Consider the following 20,010-nt stretch of genomic DNA (forward strand, 5'->3'; position numbering starts at 1 on the left):
CCGCCATCGCTTCGGCGATGGCCTCAGTGACTGAGATGTCTGCCCTTGCCATCAGCCAGCTTTGGAGGATGGGGCCCCTGAGCCCTAGGACCATGCGGTCTCGCAGGGCCTCATCCATGTCGGTGAAACCGCACATGCCTCCGAGGTCCCTGGGCGTGGCCACGAAGTCGCTGATGCTGTCGCCCTCTTTCTGATCTCTCCGATAGAATTCGTGCTGTCGGATGAGATTGGGCACGGCGGGGGCATAGTGGCTCCGCAACAGCCGGTCGAGGTCGGGCCAGTCCATCTCTTTTACATCTGCGGGTTTGGCTAGGGCTTTAGCCATCTTGAACACTGCGGGGCCGCAGTGCGTTAGGAACACGGCCCTCTTCTTCTGTCCGTTGGCAACCTTTAGATTGCTGCTCTCGAGGAACATTAGGAATCGGTCAATGTATGATTCCCAATCCTCAGCAGCCTGGTCGAAGGGTGCAGGTGGCGAGGTGTTGCCGGCCATCTCATCTGGGTTTTCAGCGTCGGTTCACCACGTGCTTCGTTGGTCTCAGTGTCTCACGATCCCACCTTCGTCACCAGTGTTAGATCGGGTACAGACGAGACGTGAGACCAGTTAACTTCAAGCTCTTTATTTAAGGTTAAGATCTGTACAAGATCTTGGAGCCGCGGCAGCCCTTCATATAGGGATTGCTCGCGGCTTGCCGGCCAATGACAGGGCTTTGAATCTCCTGCTATCAGCTCGGCCAATCGCGGTTGATTCTTAGAAAGCCAATCACGGCCGTTCAGTGGACCAATCGGGAAGCGGTCCGTGTGGACCAATCAGATTTCAACGTTTGGAGTATGTTAATATAGAACAATCCCCTCCAAAACAACATATATTCTTGAGTAGCTTTGTTCCCTTTGCATTCCACCAACACCATTTTCATAAAATCCCCCCATATTTCATTATAATGGTTTACTTTAATCATCCCTTTTTTAATTTTAATTTCTGTTGTTAATTTATCATTTGTTGCCATACTCCACATTTCATTCATTCATGATGATGATGATGATGATTGCTACCCCTCCAATTGCTACCTACCCAGTCTGAGTCTTGGCAACTCTATGGACCAGATCTTGCTTTCTTATTTGATAGTTGTTTTCTTCCAAAATCTGGGGAGGAAGAAGGCAAATGCAGCCAACAATCTCCCACTCTACCCTGGCAACAACATGTATTCATATGAGCCATTTAATGGGCTCCATTCTGCTCTGGGTTCTGCTGACAGAATCACATCTCCAGGGCCTTCCCAAAAAGTGTTGGGGAGGGTCAATCTAATTTCCGGAGGGATGATATTCCAGAGGGAGGGAGCAAACCATGGAGAAGGCCCTTCTTCTGAGTCCCACCAAATGTATCTCCTTAAGGGATAGGACCCGCAACATTCTTTGCCCCTCCACTCTAGTGGGTTGGGTGGGTGTGACTGGCAAGAGACGGTCCCTGAGATAATAGATATATAGCTGCGTATTATCAGCATATTGATGATATCTCAGTCCATGGCAGTGGTGGGATTCAATTTTTTTTTTACTACCAATTCTGTGGGCGTGGCTTGGTGGGCCTGGCAGGGGAAGGATCCTATAAAATCTCCAGTCAGAGATGGTATTTGCTGCTTTTCCAAACTACTCAAAATTTCCGCTACCAGTTCTCCAGAACTGGTCAGAACCTGTTGAATACCCACCTCTGAACCAAGGTCCATGGTGATGGATGTTGATCTCATCCAACAGTTTCATGTAGATGTTGAATAGAAACGGAGAGAGTACGGAGCCCTGTGGGACCCCACAAAGCAGTGGGCAAGGGTTGGATTTGGATTTGGTGAAAAGGCAGTCACCAATTTAGAGACTGACTGCTACATGGGAAAAAAATATTTCCCATTCTCTTCTCAGCTTTTTTCATCCTTGATTAAAATAGAGCCCTTTCAAAGTTTTAAACGTCCCCCAATGAACCTCTGGACCTCTTTTGTCCACCATCCTATTTTACAGAGAAGATATATGCCCCCAAATCCTTAATGTATTGGAAATTAGAGCAATATTAATTTTATTTATTTGTTGCACACCTTTGGGTCTTTCCTCAGTTGAGGAATTTTGTATAAATTGTATAAATACAATTAAGGTTGCTCTAATTTCAAATACGTTGGTATAGAGATAATCCAAGAACAGCACAAAATGGGTGCACATGTTTGTTTGTTTATGTAATTATTTACTTACTTTCTTTCTTACTTACTTACTTACTCACTTATCAAATGCATTTAGTCTTGTTCCCAAATTTTTTTCCCTGCTTCATCCACACCTTACTTTGGGGGAAGCAAGCTGACTGCAGAGATAGAGGCAGGAGAAAATATAAACAGAGCCAATAGCAAATACCATGCTGGTATAGTTTCCTTCCAACTCAAGAATGGATGGAGAAACCTTCAAAGTAGCAGTCAGAAAAAGTTCTAGGGGTTGTAAGCAGCCAGTTTTTCTAGTAGTTTACTCCTATCCCATCATTGCCTCCCATCTTGCAGGTACAAGCAAGTTCTTGCTTTGCTTCCATTGCAGCTAAATAAAATGGTATAGGTTTTAAAACAAAATGAACACAATATTGTGCAGAATGCCACATATTGTGCAGAATCCATGCAGTAAGCTGGCATTAGTCTGTGATACAGAGCTTATGATACTGCTTGCATTGGTAGGCAGCCTTTGTGTTGCTGTCCCATAATATGATGCTCTGAAGTAAGAATATCCAATGGCAAATGGACAGTTTCTGTCTTTGCAGAGCCACCAGAAAGAAAATTATGTGCGATTTGCCACTTTTCGTACTCTCCTATCGTAGTTTATTGAAAAGTAAAATAATCAGCCAGGTCCTGTTATCAGTGATTGAGGTTCAAGGATGAAGCCTGGGTGTGATGCAGGGAAGAAAACATCAGTTTAATCATTGCAGTGATGCAGGAATGCAGTATATATTTTTTTCTATCACATTTCATTGGTCACAAAAATTTACAGAACCATTGCAATATGCAGGATGGGTGGCACTAAAGACCCCAGAACCTAAATTTATTTTAGAAGGCTCTCATTCTGTCAAACCTTTGACCTCGAGTAAAAGAGGCAAAATCCAACAGAAGGAAAAGCTCAACCAGGATCAAGCATGTGCCACCAATGCCCTCAATTCTGCCACTCTAGAAAGCCTGCCCGGAGGGGAACTCTAGCATCGCTCAGATTGAAAGGTGTGCTGTTCATCTGGAGCTGTGGTGTCACAGTGGTTAGAATGCAGTACTGCAGGTTGACTTTCTGCTCGCTCCAGGAGTTCGATTCTGAGGGCTCAAGGTTGACTCAGCCTTCCATGCTTCCGAGATCGGTAAAATGAGGACCCAGATTGTTGGAAGCAATTGTTCTGACCTAAGCTTCACAAAATCATGAAGCAGACTCCTTGTCCTGACAAAACCCCTTTTTATTTGGATAATTTAAATTCCTCTCATTCACATCCAGCAAAGTCCCTACAAACAGTCTTTCAAGGGTGAATTGCAACTACAGACCTTATCAGGCTTATCAGGCCGACAGCTTCCAAGCACAACGTTGTACAAGGAAATACTTGGCAAGGAGTCTCTGTGAGTCATGAACTCAGATTAAACAAATCTTCACATTAATTAAACAAACCAATTTTCTCCTGCAAACACCACTCCCCTTTCACTCCTCTTTATTCCCTATGGGAAGGGCTATTCACTATCCACCTGAACCTTTACTCCCAAGTCGATCCTTGTTCCTTAACTGTTCCCTTCTCCTGGCAGCTCTGCACATGCGTACACTGGGAACAGGCTCCAGCTATTCTTCTTCCCCACTGATCTCCGAATCCGAAGGCAACTGATAACCGTCAGACGGCCCTGGCCCGAACTCTGCCTTCGATGCAGAGCACTCATCAGAGCCTTCTCCAGACTCCAGGACTGGCCCATGTTCCTCCCCAAACTCCTCACTGTCTGAGTCTACCACCAGCTCCACTGGCCAATGGTGGGCCACAACGGCAATACACTGACTCTATAAACAGCTTAGGAAGGGCTGTAAAGTTCTGTGAAGTGGTATATAACTCTAAGTACTATTGCTATTGCTATTCTGCTGCGCGCACAGTGGCGGCGGCCGCGGCTTCTCCACGTCAGCGTGCCTAAGGGCATGCACACCCTTGCGTGTGCCTTCTGTCCTTGACAGTGGGTTCCCGAAGCAGCTCCTGAACGATGCCGTTCCAACAGGGTCGACTACCTCAAGGCAAGAGACGCCCTGGGCATGCGTAAGCTCTCCGTCTCACCTAAGGCCTTTTTTGGATCCCAGCCAGCACATGCTTTTCATAGCAGGCCCAGAGGGTGAACAGTACCTCAAGGGTGGAGGGGAGCCATTGCTTTCCCTGCCTTCCAGATGTTCACTGTCAGCTTTTTCCTCCCATCTTCCAGGCCTTCTCCCTCTGGTCCTCGGAAAGGGTTTTGTTTTTTTCTCTCTCTCTTCTCGCTAGGCCTCAGAAACTCTTCCTGTTACAATTACCCTGGCTGGAAGTCAGTGGTGTTTTCCCCTTTCTCCTCTTCCCTCCCCTGCACCAAACATGCAGTACATTCCTTTATGCAGGTTTCCATAGAGTTAAACTGTTCTTATTTTTTTTTCCCTTAAAGAGGTCAGCAAAAAGTCGTACAATAGGGGTCTCGTGTTCATGAACTGTGAAGGAATTTTTTAAAATTTCCCATGGTGGGGTTGGAGTGCAGCAAAAAAAAAAAAAAAAGAAAGAAAGAAAAGAAAGAAAGAAACTTGGGGGGGGGGGGGAAGACAAATAAAGCAGGCGAGAGACTTGGGGGTGGGGTGGGGGGGGTGTCATTTGTAAAGACATGTTGTCTTCCTTGATCCCCAGTTAAAACTTGTTTTTTCTCCTCCTCTCCCTCCACGTTTCTTTTTTCTTTCTATTAAAGTTATTTTTTTTAAACCCAGCTTTAATTGCTTCAATCCTACTAAGCTGCCCCTTTTAAAATGAACGATTGTATATATTTCCTTGGCATCGGGAAATCCCTCGGACTGTAGGTTCATATTATCTAGACAAGCACTCTTTCAGAAGTAAATGCCATTCTTGCATAGGGAAGTACTTTAGGCCCAAAGGGGTTAAGAAGGCCTCCTTCCAGTCAGAAACATGCAGGGGTCCCACCGTAGCTGTTCCAGCCTTTAAAAAATCTTTCCAGCTTCTTTTTTTTTTTTCTTCCCCTCCCCTCTCCTTGTAACAAATCTGTACGACTGCCACCAGGACATAAGAAGCGTGTGCCTGTCACAGAAATAGAGTTTACTTTTTCCAAGTTGTTGTAGAGCGGCAGGGTATAAATACAGCTAAGTCTGACTTGGACTAAGAGCCTTTCGCATAAAATAAGGGGGCAAACTTCCCAAGACTTGGAAAGCCAACAAGGCTTTCCAGATCAGATTGCACCACTGAGCAAGGTAGAAAGGACACGGAGAAAACAGGTGTAGTTGTTTCCTTTGTTTCAGCTCTTCTTCTTCTTCTTTTCTTTTTTTTAAAAGTCAAGTACAGCCACACCCAGACCCGAGTCAATTGTCAGTATTTCCTCCGGAGCTAACCCGAGATGTCCTTTTTCAAACTCTTCATGCGATGGATATGGATATGGATGTTGTCCTGGGATCGCCTTATCTTGTTGCTTCCGCAGCTCCTGCTCAAAAGTGCAGCTTTGCCTCCAATCCGGTATTCTCACGCTGGGATATGTCCAAACGATATGAATCCCAATCTCTGGGTTGATGCGCAGAGTACCTGTGGGAGAGAGTGTGACGCCGACCTGGTGAGTGATGATGCCTTTTCTCTTTCCTTCTTCTTCATGCTGAAAGTCACTTATAAATAGATACTGATTGCACTGTTTATTGTAGCAAGAAGAGGCTGTGGGTGTTTTTTTCTGGGAACAGAAGAGAGATAATCGGTAGGAGAAGGCGGGGGGAAGGACTTTGGGAGCAAAGTAGAACTTGCTAGGGAGAAAAGACCAGGATTTGAAACCTGCAAGAACTTCTGATCTTGTAGCTCACACCTAGATCTGATCATCCTGCTGGAAACCAAGGCAGGGGTCACCAGCTTGCCGTGGTTATAACCTCATGCATGAATCAGTCCTTTGAATTGCATCTGGAGCAACACCACAAAAGGTCTGCTTTAAGCATAGCAAAGGCAGGATGATCAAGGGAGAAAAGCCAGCCAGTGCCATGTGAAGTTCTTAGCATGGGGCTTTGCATGACCATCTCGCTGTGCTGCAGAGCTTCCCCTCTATGCCCATCTTAATTGCCTCAATCTTCCAAGATGCCCCCCCACCTTTCTGCCAAGCCCCTGCTGCCCCAGAGCTCTTGAAATAGCCAGCCAATCAGTATGGACTGCTTTGAGAGGTGCGGATTTTCTTCCAGGAGGGCAGCTGTGTGCATTGTCTCACAGTGTAAAGAACTCATCTGCACCTATTTCAAAATCCAACACAGGTATTAAAAGGACAGCTTGGCATGTGCTGTTGAATGATGATTCCAAGAGGCAAATGTACTTGAGATGGTAGGTTACATGCTGCTTCTTGAGAAGTTGGCCTTGCTAGCTCAACTTCACCTCTCCATGCTCTTTTGTGCTCTCTCTGCATCCTGGACCAGCCCAGAAGAATAAAGTTTGCTGTCATTGGCCAATGGCTCTTGGAGAAGACTCCTAATGCCACTCCTGATGTGTGAGGCTGATTCAGTGCTAAAAGGAGGCACGGCCTATTTGAAATGCAAGTGGCAAACAAATAGCAATGCAGGGTGATCACCTGTAATTCAGTGCAATATGGCAATGGGTAAGGAAGGTATAAATCCAAAGGGGGTCACTTTATAAATGAATGACCAAGGATGCATTCTAATCAATTAAAAACTATTGATTTATAGCTGAACCAAGAACACAGAATTTTTCCAGCAAGAAAAGAAGATGGTCATGACTTCAGTGCATATATACAAGGCACTGATGTGAGAAAAAACCCCAAAACCGAAATCTAGAAAGTCTAAATCAAGCATTTACAGTGTCATATCATATCCCCTGCATTTTTGGAAGATCTCATTATAAAGGATAATGATAGCAGCAACATCTCATCCAGTGTTTGATGTTGGAACCCAGTGGAATCCAGGATCAAATTCTCTGCTTATTAATGTAAAAGTCACCTGTCAGATAAGCCGTGTCATCATTTAGGCAAGTTGTGGTTTCTTTTACTCATTTGTTTTGTTTTGTTCTTCTGATGAAGGGCATTGCTTAACTAGAAAGTGCACCAGCTGGACAAGGTAAGAATGAACATGTGACTCTGTGGTTGGTTGGTTGGTTGACTTGCTTTGGCTACCCACCTCTTTCCCAACCTGATGCTTAGATGCACATCACTTATGTCAGCTGGAACCACTCTTTGCAAAATGACTCCCTGATCAGATGCCAACAGAAAAGCCACAAAACAGATGGCAGAATGGTGGAGTAAGGGAGGAGTGAAGTTATACCCAGCCAGACAAGCTGGGGAGATGCCACAAGATTTCTACAAAGTTAGGCTAGGTGAGAAATGTTTTGAATAATTTCGGTATACTGAAATTTATAAAAAAACCATTTCCTTTTATGAGCAGGGAAGATCTAGATTTAGTTGTGACTCTACAAGCCTTATACCTGCTCAGCTGGGCCTTGATCATTTTGGTATTGATGCTCAAGCTGTCAAGGAGTAAATTGAGCCTATTTTTGGATGCAGTCCCTAAAGGGGTTACTTGAGATATTGAAAAAAATCAATAAAGCAGTGCATAACACAAAAGCTGCATCCAGACATTCACCTGGATCATGCTTATTGCAGGCTCTGCTGTTTTGCTCCTTGCAAACCATACAGTACATCTTTTGATTGATGAACCAGATTTCCATTAGCTACAAGCAACACAAAAATATTCATGGCTGTGCAATTTTCTTTTAGTTCATTACAAGCTTTTTTTTTTTTTGAGTAATTTGTTGGCCGCAAACTATTTATTAAAACCCAATTATGTAATAAAGAAACTGAATAAATGCACCATTAAGATGTCTTTAGAAACTTGAATGTCTTTCGGATATGCTGAGAGATATTTTACTGGCGGTTCTAGGTATACTCCTTGGAATCATCAGACAACCGGACAAACCATAAAGGTCTTTTATTGTTTTATGTACTGAGTTAAAATAGATGAGTAATTTTGGGTCTGCAATAATCCAGATAACAATTGGATAGCAGCAAAGAAACACAAGAATTAACTGCCATATTCTAGTCCACATCCAGATTTCCCAGATGACTTTTAGTATAGGCCATGCCTTGTGAACCAATAGTAGAACCAATAGTAACGTTTTATGATGTTAGGCCTCTCATTATTCATTCTGGGTATTATGAGAGTTATATTCAAGACATTGAGGGGTTTGTGTGTGTGCCAAGTTGCGGAAGGCTGAATTCTGTTCCATCAAAACCAATTCACATTATCCAAGAGTAAAATATAATTTGAAACCTTTGATAAAATGTACCAAAATGAAGGCATGGCCAATTTTCTATAAAAGCACAGAAATGTAGGTTTAAGTCTTGGTGTATTTCAATAGGATGTAATTTCCAAATTTCAGAATTGTACATGCATTACTTTTGGTGCATTTTGAAAACTTGATAGAAATCGTGTCTTGGTCTCTTCTACCAAGCTGAAATTGAGGCTCTGCAGAAAGCACCCAGGATAAGAGCTAAGAAGCAGCTTTAAAGAAGCTGTGGGAGCTTCATCACTGGAAGCTTTCAGGAAGAGACTGGACTGCCTTCTGTCAAAAGTGGTGCAGAGATTGCTTGGGCAGGGGTTGGACTAGATCAGTGGTTCTTAACCTTTTTGAAAGAATCGCCCCCTTGTGCCATTGAGGAAGTTATCATCGCCCCTCTCCCCCAACATAACCTCTCAATCACAACACAGGGAAATAATTCTTCAATTTATGCAAACACATTTTTGTTTTCTTTAAAATTGTGATCAGGACATATCGATGCAAATAATTTATTTCCAGTCTTTTTCCCATATCTCAACTGTGTGAAAAATTCTGTTGCCACCCATCACTTTACTCCCAAACTTCGTGATACATGTATTTCATTATTATCTTATTTATTCAAGACACTTAAATGCAATGACCACTGAAAACAAAATTCAATTGCAAGTGTTATATTCTGGGCATGGGTGCAAGTAACTGAGACGAGTCAGCGAATTAGTGAACTTCAACTCTTTATTAAGGATCAAGAACAGAGAACGAAAAACCTTGGGCAGCAGCAGCCCTTTTATAGAGCTAGGTACTGACCCGTTAACCAATGACCTGTGTCCCAAAGGCTTAACTTTTGCCCAATGAGAGATGTTAAACTAATAGCCAATCAGGTTGCTCTGTGAGGACCAATCGCTGTTCGCTATCTAAGGGCCAATCAAAAGTGCAGGATTTCAAGCCTGCTTATCATGAGTTTGATAAGTTTTATTAAGTGGTTTTTGTTAGTTCATAACACCCCTCCCCCCTAGGTTCCATTTGAGGGGTTCGGTAACATACTCGCGTAGATATGCAGGTCGTTTTATTTCTGTAGGAGTGGTTGTTCCATTGGTGGTTCTGGTGGTTCCGATTCGCGGACGCGAATCCCGAAGACTGGCTGCAGTTATTCTCTCTGCGCTTTGGACTGGGCCCTCGCTTGCTTCTGCAGACCTTTGCAATGTGGCCTCTTTTTCCACAGGAATGGCAGAGTGCGTCGAGGAATTTGCAATCGGATCGTGGGTGGTTTGCCCCACAACCCGCGCATTCTCGCGGGAATCGTTGGTTTTGTTGGTCTCGTTTGGACCGGAGTCGGTTGACCTCTTCCTCATCACTTTCTGATGGGGATTCCAGGTCTTCATGGTGCGCCGTTGTTGAGTGCCTCTCGGGGCGAGGTGAGGTGTCATTCGCGAGTTGACGGAGCGGTGTGTTGGTGCGGCGCATTCGAGCGGCCGACTTCCTGGTTGCTTCTGCTGCAGTAGCGTCTGCGATGGCATCGGCAAGATCGATGTCCCCTTTGGCCATGATCTTGCTCTGCACCGTCTGGTCATCTAGTCCCAGAACTATGCAGTCTCGCAGAGCTTCTTCGAGGTTGGAGAACCCACAGAGGCCTCCCAAGTTCCGGAGGTCAGCGATGTAGTCTGCGAGACTTTCGCTTTTCTGTTGGTCCCTCTGGTAAAATTCATGTCTTCGGACATGTGTGGGCACTGCGAGTGCATAGTGGGCCTTTAGGAGGGGAGCGAGGGCGTCCCAGTCCATTGATTTCACCTCAGCCGGTTTTGCAAGTGATTTCGCCGGCCCGCAATGGGTCAGGAATATTGCTCATTTCTTGCCGGTTGTCGCGTCCTTTAAGTTATTGGTCTCCAGAAACATCTGGAACCGATCCATATATGAGTCCCAGTCTTCGTTTGCCGGGTCAAATGGAGCGGGTGGTATAGCACCGCTGGCCATGTTGCCGTCGTTGGTGCGTGTTCAGCCACGTGCTCTGTTTGGCGCTCTTTAGTGTTCATTCAGCTCTATCGTCTCTTGCATCCCACCCTCGTCGCCAGTGTTATATTCGGGGCATGGGTGCAAGTAACTGAGACGAGTCGGCGAATTAGTGAACTTCAACTCTTTATTAAGGATCAAGAACAGAGAGCGAAAAACCTTGGGCAGCAGCAGCCCTTTTATAGAGCTAGCTACTGACCCGTTAACCAATGACCTGTGTCCCAAATGCTTAACTTTTGCCCAATGAGAGATGTTAAACTAATAGCCAATCAGGTTGCTCCGTGAGGACCAATCCCTTTTCGCTATCTAAGGGACAATCAAAAGTGCAGGATTTCAAGCCTGCTTATCATGAGTTTGATAAGTTTTATTAAGTGGTTTTTGTTAGTTCATAACAGCAAGAAAATGAAATGCCCGAAAAAAACCAGTAACATTTAATGATTTAATTACAAGTGAATTTTAAGACGCAAAAAGAAATATGAAAAGGGCATAAGAACAAACCACAATGCAGGAACTAAGAATTTCAAGACGAAAACTCTGAAATTAAATAAAGATTTGAGGAAAATATATATTCATGCACACTGTAAAAAGGGTTAAAAATACACAAAGAAAATTTTTACAGAAGGAAAGCAACAAAAATCAGAGTGACAAATTTAATGGGTAGAGTGATAGAGGCTGCTGCGCAATGCGCATGAAGATGAGCGGTGCATATTCACATATGTACGGTGTTCTGTACTGAAGCTAGCTGGAGGAACATTTTAAAACACAGTTCAATCCACTAATAGCGAGTGATCTGATGTTTTTGTATGACAGATATACAGTGGTTCACTGTACGAAAAAAGTCTCAAAAGTGTCCCCAAAACTTCTCGCTCCATCGCCCCCATATCGCCCCCCCTTCCATTCCTTCACCCCCTTGTCACCCCTTTTCGTTCAATCGCCCCCCCTGAAAAACAAAATTGCCCCCTGGGGGGCAATATCGCCCAGGTTAAGAACCACTGGACTAGATGACCTACAGGGTCCCTTGCAACTCTGTTAATCTGTATCTGTAAATTGCAAGGTTGGCATATCCTGGCTGATAAACTTACAGACTACTAGCACTATTCAGGGTGTCCTTCCAGGTTTTTTTCAAAGCTATTTGAATATGGTAAACATTCAACCTGGCCCTTTCTGCATGTGAAACATGTACTCTGGCTTAACAGATTCCTGACAATGAGGTCAGATTATTTTAACATCCAACTGAAGAACTCTAGAACAATTCAGGTATTTGAATACTGTTCGGCATTGTTATCCTGCTTATTCAGTCAGATGTCCACTCACAGTTAAAGTAAAAGACATTCACACATAGCAAATAGAAAGCAGAAATGAGATATGAAAAGATGCTCTTTCCCATTCCCTCCAAAACCAAGCTGGCTCCACAAATATTATGGAGAGCAGAAACTTATGAACAACTGTCTAAACATTCATTCCTGAATCAGTTTTCCAGCTATAGGACTTTCTGATTGTTTGAATCTTCTCAGTCAATACAAAGGTGTTCCCCCCCCCCCGACCCTTTTTTCCTGCTTTTGCCTCCTAATTTTTGAAACAAACACTCATTTTGTAATTCCACAGTATGTATTCTTTCAACCCCATTGTTGTAAGACTACGTGTAGGGATGGCTATATCTCTATTCTGTTTTTTTTCTACAATTGTGTTATGGCCCGCCAGCGGCCAGCAGAGCTGGCGGCAGATTCGGACAGTGGGAAGGTTGGGGAGGAACATGGGCCAGTCCTGAAGTCTGGAGAAGGCTCTGACAAGCCTTTGCGTCGGAGGCAGAGATGGGGCCAGAGCTGTTTGACAGTTATCAGCTGCCTTCGGAGTCAGAGATCAGTGGGGCAGAAGAACAGCTGGAGCCTGTTCCTAGTGTGCACATGCACAGAGCTGTCAGGAGAAGGGAACAGTTAAGAAACAAGGGTCAACTCGGGAATAAAGGCTCAGGTAGATGGTGAATGGCCCCTCCCATAGGGAATAAAGATGAGTGAAAGGGGAGTGGTGTTTGCAGGAGACCATTAGTTCAATTTGTTTAGGGTGAAGATCTGTTCCTGACTTCTTGCCAAGTAATTGCTGCTACAGCATGGTGTTTGGAAGATATCAGCCTGGCAACTCTCCAAGCCTGATAAAGGTCTGTAGTTGTGAAATCTCGTGAAAGACTGTTTGCCAGCACTTTGCTGGAGAGGAATTCACTTTAACCTAAATAAAAGGGGTTTTATCGGGACGAGGAGTCTGCTTCATGATCTTGGGAAGCCTAGGTCAGAACAAATTGGATGGTTTAGAACCTAAAGTCTTGCCCTCTCACATTTAATAAATTTGCAAATTTTTATCAGTTCCTATAAAAATGAATCCAATAAAAATGTCACTTATTTCAACTTTCTTCAAGGAAGCCTCTATAGGACTGACGAAATGATTGTTTTAAAGAGCTAAACTGCCATATTTTGAATCAGAATCACACAGGAGGAGAAACTAGTCCAGGCTCTGGAAAGAGTCTTCATCTCGATGATGGCTACTAGGTGGCTCTGCATTATAGAAGGAAGAGGGCACAATTCTGAAGGGAAGCTGTCAGTACTGTACAGGTAGTCCTTGACTTACAACCACAATTGAGCCCAACATTTCTGTTATTAAGTGAGACGTTTGTTAAGTGAGTGTTTGCCCCATTTTTGACCTTTCTAGTTATCATTGTTAAGTGAATCACTGCAGTTGATAAGTTAGTAACTTGGTTGTTAAGCGAATCTGGCTTCCCCGTTGACTTTGCTTGCCAGAAGGCCACAAAAGATTAATTTTTGTAGGCCAGCCACCAATGGACAAGATTAATTTTTGTTAAGGTTTCTAGAAAATGAATTAAACAGCATTTCAATAATAACAAAGGACATGTGGGAGCTTGTTGCAAGAGCAATAGGTAAAACGATCCAGATTTTATAGGCATGACCTAGGAACACAGCAACAGTCATAAATATGCACCACCTGACAAGCATCTGAATTTTGAACCCATGATCCTAGGGATGCTGCAAAGGTCATAAGTCACTTTTTTCAATGCGTTGTAACTTTGAACAGTCAGTAAGCAAGCTGTTATATGTTGAGGACTACCTGTAGCTACTTATTGTAGCTGTCATTTGGAATGTTGTGGTCTTACATGGAAGAGTTATTATATACTTGAAAAGAATTACAAATCTGTATCATATTTAACAAAAGGAAGCATGCTATCAGCCATCAAGTAATTCTTCAAATATTAATTAATGGAAGACAAGAGGGATTCTTGCATTATCAATTACATTTTTGAGATACAATGTTTAAAATATGGTACACTGTAAAGGATGCATTTATTTGTACAATGAGGATGATCATTTTGCATTGCTGGATGAAACAAATCATCTGCCTTATAAGGAATACTAATATTCATGGCACCCACAAGGTGACAAATTTGGGAGAGGGGAGGGCAATAGACATTGTATGAGTCATGATGTCACTGCACAAATAACATACATGAGGTTTTGTGGCAAACCGCATCATTTGTGTGATTATGTCATTATACATGTGGCATAACTGGCTTTTACCTGATGTCTGTGTCAGTATTTTAGTCTGTTGTACTTTTTTTTTTTATAAAGAGAACAGAAAGTGCTTTTTGGGCTTCCTATGAATTGTTTTTCTCAGCTTTTTCGTTCTATTGCCGAGGAAAGCAAAACATGTAACGCAGTTCTATTTCTATTGCTTAGAAATAAGTCCCACCAATTTGAATGACATTTATTCTTTAGTACGTGTGTAGGATACATATATAAACTGAAATTACTCGACCAATTTATTATAAATACAGAACAATATTCGTGCTTGTGGTATCTCCCCTTACCTTCCAAGTTAGTATTCAAATATTTCTCTGCTTGTTCTAGAATGCAGCCACCAGCCAACTCTTAAAAATCAAAATCAACATTACAAGAAGTTGTGTGCATGACTAAAGAACAGACAAGATGGTCATCCATTATTTCCATTTGCCATTTCGGTGTAATTGCATTTCATCTAGAGCTCTAATGACCAAGGAGATGCAGGCAAAGAAAATCTTAAGATTGTTGTAGCTCTTCTTGCACCCATTAGGGAAAAAAATCAACATAAATACAGGTGAAACTCAAAAAATTAGAATATCGTGCAAAACTTCATTTATTTCAGTAATGCAACTTAAAAGGTGAACCTAATATATGAGATAGACTCATTACATGCAAAGCAAGATAGTTGAAACCATTATTTGTCATAACTGAGATGATTATGGCTTACAGCTCATGAAAACCCCAAATCCACAATCTCAGAAAATTAGAATATTGTGAAAAGGTTCAATATTCTAGGTTCAAAGGGTTCCACTCAAATCAGCTAATTAAGCCATAACACCTGCAAAGGGTTCCTGAGCCTTTAAATGGTCTCTCAGTCAGGTTCAGTAGGAATCATAATCATGGGAAAGACTGCTGACCTGACAGTTGTGCAGAAAACCATCCTTGACACCCTCCCTAAGGAGGGAAAGCCTCAAAAGGTAATTGCAAAAGAAGTTAGATGTTCCAAAGTGCAGTATCAAAGCACATTAATAGAAAGTTATGTGGAAGGGAAAAGTGTGGAAGAAAAAGGTGCACAAGCAGCAGGGATGACCGCAGCCTGGAGAGGATTGTCAGGAAAAGGCCATTCAAAAGTGTTGGGGTCTTTCACAAGGAGTGGACTGAGGTTGGAGTCAGTGCATCAAAAGCCACCACACACAGATGGATCCTGGACATGGGCTTCAAATGTCGTATTCCTCTTGTCAAGCCGCTCCTGAACAACAAACAATGTCAGAAGCATCTTACCTGGGCTAAAGAAAAACAGACCTGGTCTGTTGCTCAGTGGTCCAAAGTCCTCTTTTCTGATGAGAGCAACTTTTGCATCTCATTAGGAAACCAAGGACCCAGAGTCTGGAGGAAGAATGGAGAGGCACACACTGCAAGATGCTTGAAGTCCAGTGTGAAGTTTCCACAGTCTGTGTTGATTTGGGGAGCCATGTCACCTGCTGGTGTTGGTCCACTGTGCTTTATTAAGTCCAGGTTCAACGCAGCCGTCTACCAGGAGATTTTGGAGCATTTCATGCTTCCTTCCACAGACGAGCTTTAAGGGGTGGTGACTTTATTTTCCAGCAGGACTTGGCACCTGCCCACACTGCCAAAAGCACCAAAACCTGGTTCAATAACTGTGGGATTACTGTGCTTGATTGGCCAACAAACTCACCTGACCTGAATCCCATAGAGAATCTATGGGGCATTGCCAAGAGAAAGATGAGAGACATGAGACAGAAGAATGCAGAAGAGCTGAAGGCCGCTATTGAAGCATCCTGGTCTTCCATAACACCTCAGCAGTGCCACAGGCTGGTAGCTTCCATGCCAGGCCGCATTGAGGCAGTAATTGCTGCAAAAGGGGCCCAAACCAAGTACTGAGTATATCTGCATGCTTATACTTTTTAGAGGTCCGATATTGTTCTATGTACAATCCTTGTTTTATTGATTGCATGTAATATTCTAATTTTTTGAGAGTGTGGATTTCGGGTTTTCATGAGCTGTAAGCCATAATCATCACAATTATGACAAATCACGGCTTGAACTATCTGGCTTTGCATGTAATGAGTCTATCTCATATATTAGTTTCACCTTTTAAGTTGCATTACTGAAATAAATGAACTCTTGCACAATATTCTAATTTTTCGAGTTTCACCTGTAGCACATAGGAGCTTCCTCCATCCACACCAGCCATTTTGCCCTGACTGTCTCTTTCTCTGCTATATCCCCCCATAATGCTGCCTTCATCTCTTCTGCAATCCAGCAGGAGGATAGGTTTGAGCTGCCCTTGGCTACAGCAAAATTAAATGTGCATTTGTCACCTTAATCTGGTGCCATCTAAGGGAGGCCTCATGGAGTGTAAATCTGTCTCTGATACCCAGGGAGGGAAGTCAGGTGATTGTTGTGTCTGACGGTGGCTGGGAATGGAGATAACAGAGGGTAGGATAGAGATGAGCCATGGGGACAGCAAATGTCATGGTGCTATTGCTTCCTGCTAGCTCTAGGGTGGATGGAGATCTCTGTAAAGAAGAAACAGCCATAACCATCCCTGCCAGCCTTCTACCTCTTCACACATAGAAGTTACTGTACTGCATTATGTCCATAAACTAGAACAGTATTTCTCAACTTTAACAACTTTAAGTGCCTGGACTTTAACTCCCAGAATACCCCAGCCAGTATGGGGAAATTTGGGAGCTGAGATACAGACATCTTAAAATTGCAAGATTGAGAAACACTAGAATAGAGCTTCCTGGACCACTGATATATCCACTTTGATTTGTGATGGTCAAAAGAACAAACAACCTGAACTATCTGTCCCAGACATTCCTTGGGGAATTTTAACAAACCATGCTAAAGCATATATATATTTCCATTCTTGGCTATCTGATATTTTGAAATAAAAGTTGCCCTTTAAAATATCATGGCCATACAGGCAAAAGTTGGGTGAAGTTGATCTTTCAGGAAAGTGAGATCCCTGACATTAACAGAGTTACTGACTTGATGAGGATCCTTATTTATCCACAAACATGTTTATCGCATCTGTTTTCTTTTACCTTAGGAGTGTGAGACTTTTGAGAAATGTTGCCCTAACGTTTGTGGAACACGAAGTTGTGTTGCAGCCCGGTACATGGATGTGAGAGGGAAGAAAGGACCTGTCGGGATGCCCAAAGAAGCCACCTGCGACCGATTCATGTGCATCCAGCAAGGTTCAGAGTGTGATATCTGGGATGGGCAGCCTGTCTGCAAATGCAAAGACAGGTGTGAAAAGGAGCCAAGTTTCACCTGCGCGTCTGACGGGCTCACCTATTACAACAAGTGTTACATGGACGCAGAAGCATGTACCAAAGGCATCGCCCTCAATGTGGTGACTTGTCGCTATCACCTCACTTGGCCAAACACCAGCCCTGTCCCAGCAGAGACTACAGCTCCACCCACCACTGCTTACTTGGAGACGACCATCACAGACATCCTCGCCCCTGGTTTAGTCAACAACCCAACCCATCAGGTGGTCTACGTGGGAGAGACGGTAAGCTTCCTTTGCGATGTTACCGGTCGGCCTAAACCGGAAATCACTTGGGAGAAGGAGACTGAGAACAAAGAGAAAGTAATTATGAGGCCTAACCACGTCCAAGGAAATATTGTTGTCACCAATATTGCCCAGCTGGTGATCTATAACACGCAACTACAAGATGCAGGGATTTACACCTGCACAGCCCAAAACCTTGGTGGTGCTTTAAGGGTTGATTTCCCGTTGTCAGTCCTCCAAGGAGAAGCTACTTCTCCAGAATCAGTGCAGAATAAAACTCACTTTCCAACCAACGAGTGCCTGAAGCAACCTGACAGTGAAGACTGTGGAGAAGAGCAAGCCAGATGGTATTATGACGCAAAGAAAAACAACTGCTTTGCTTTCATTTATGGGAACTGTAATAGCAATCTCAATCATTTTGAGACCTACGAGAGCTGTATGCTGACATGCATGAATGGCCCCATCAACATCTGCAATATGCCAGCCCTGCAAGGTCATTGCAAAGCCTACGAGCCCCGGTGGGCATACAACAGCTTGACGAAACAATGTCAGTCTTTCATTTACGGAGGTTGTGGAGGCAATGAGAATAATTTTGAAAGCCGAGAGGCCTGCGAAGAATTGTGCCCTTTCCCTCTGGATAGGCTCTGTAAAGTTGGCAAGGCTTGCAAACCCCGGCAAAAGCTGGTGACCAGCTTCTGCAAAAGCGATTTTGTGATTCTTGGCCGTGTCATGGAGCTGACAGAGGACCAAGATTCCGGCCATGCCCTGGTGACGGTAGAGGAGATTCTGAAGGATGAGAAAATGGGGCTCCAATTCTTGGGAAGGGAGCCTTTAGAAATCACCTTGTTGAACATGAACTGGAGCTGCCCGTGCCCCAACATTACGGCAACGGAAGGCCTGCTCATCATCATGGGGGATGTCTACAATGGAATGGCTGTGTTACAGCCGGATAGTTTTGTTGGGGCCTCAAGTGTCCGACGCGTTCGAAAACTGCGTGAAGTCATCCACAAGAAAACCTGTGAGCTATTAAAAGAGTTCTTAGGACTGTACTAATGCCCTGAGAGTAGCTCACTGGCTTTCCAGATTTGTGCATTATATAGTGCTAACAAACAATAGGTTTGCCCCTTGTGTAACTCTTGTTTGCTGATATATGTTATGTATTACATATGAAGGAATGAATGGCATGTAGCAGAGAGACAGTTGTCTTTTTGACAAATATTTTAAAATAGCTGTAAACAGCCATTAATCTTTAGATTTCTATCTATCTATCACTCTAGAAATGCCATCTGGTGTTTATCGCTTGCTAAGAATGCGATTTTCATCATATTAAAAAAAAACCACCCCATTTTGTAGTATTTGTCCAGAGCTGAAACATGCAAAAACTCTTAGCCTAATAGCTCTTGTTTGGAATACAGAGATGTTTGTGAAAAGCATCTGAAATGCATCCCATTCTTCAGGATATTGCAAAAGAATCTGTAAATTATTCCCTATAATCACAATAATTATAGCCATTAAACCAATCCATTATGGCATCTGTTCTGACTGGAAATGATTTCGAGGCAGGGACTTCATCTTCAGTAGACATTTTTGTAGTAGATTTTTAAACAGTGTGCCCATCTAGTCACATTCCAAATGATCTGTTCTATCAGACGATGAATTTGGAAGCAAAACCACACATTATGATCTCACTGCACTTTCCTACCCAAATAAAATATTGTGCACCACATTAAGTATTAAACATTTTGCACTGCACTGAGGAGCAGCATTAATTTCTCAGCTCCCCACTTTTTTGCTACTTTTAGCTGGGAATTAAGGAAAACTATGGTGTAAGCTTCAAGTAGTAACACGGTTCAAACAATGCTTTCCCTACAAAAATCCAGAATAAAATAGAAAATAACATTTTGCATTCTCACCCTTCTCATTGAACTTCTCCAGTTCTTTCCTTTCTATTCTGCTGTCTCCAGGTATGCAATGCCCACTAGCCAGGGTGGGATTCTACCAGTTCGCACCTATTCGGCTAGAACCGGTTGTTAACATTCTAAGCAATTCAGAGAACTGGTTGTTAGAAGAAATTACTGGCCTAATCCTGTAAGGAAGGCAGGAAGGAAACATTCTGGTGTTGCTTACGGAAACTGCCTCTCCATTAACCCTTATTACATTCTTGGCAGGACTAGTCTTCCTGACTCAGGAACTTCTCTGGAGTATTTCCCCCCTCCTTTGCTGGTACTTTGCTTGTGTGGAATGACCATTCAAAGTTACAATGGCACTGAAAAAAGTGACTTATGACCATTTTTCACACTTACAACTATTGCAGCATCCCCACAATCATGAGAGGCCGGGGAGGAGATGTGAGTGATATTGAGTTGGCCACGCCCAACCAATAACAT

At 43.3% G+C, this 20,010-nt stretch overlaps 1 protein-coding gene across 1 annotated transcript; it reads left to right on the forward strand.

Annotated features, from left to right (window-relative positions):
* Positions 1–5,297: 5,297 nt before the first annotated feature.
* On the forward strand, positions 5,298–19,523 carry WFIKKN2 (WAP, follistatin/kazal, immunoglobulin, kunitz and netrin domain containing 2). The gene is made up of 2 exons (XM_087955904.1): positions 5,298–5,807; positions 17,156–19,523. Exons 1-2 carry the CDS (start codon positions 5,598–5,600, stop codon positions 18,674–18,676), a joined length of 1,731 nt encoding a protein of 576 aa, XP_087812030.1. The 5' UTR covers positions 5,298–5,597; the 3' UTR covers positions 18,677–19,523.
* Positions 19,524–20,010: the final 487 nt, after the last annotated feature.

The sequence above is a fragment of the Notechis scutatus genome, chromosome 2 (assembly GCF_049901735.1).
Source record: "Notechis scutatus isolate UNSWTSFEM ecotype Mainland chromosome 2, rNotScu1.2, whole genome shotgun sequence".
Lineage (NCBI taxonomy): Eukaryota > Metazoa > Chordata > Lepidosauria > Squamata > Elapidae > Notechis > Notechis scutatus.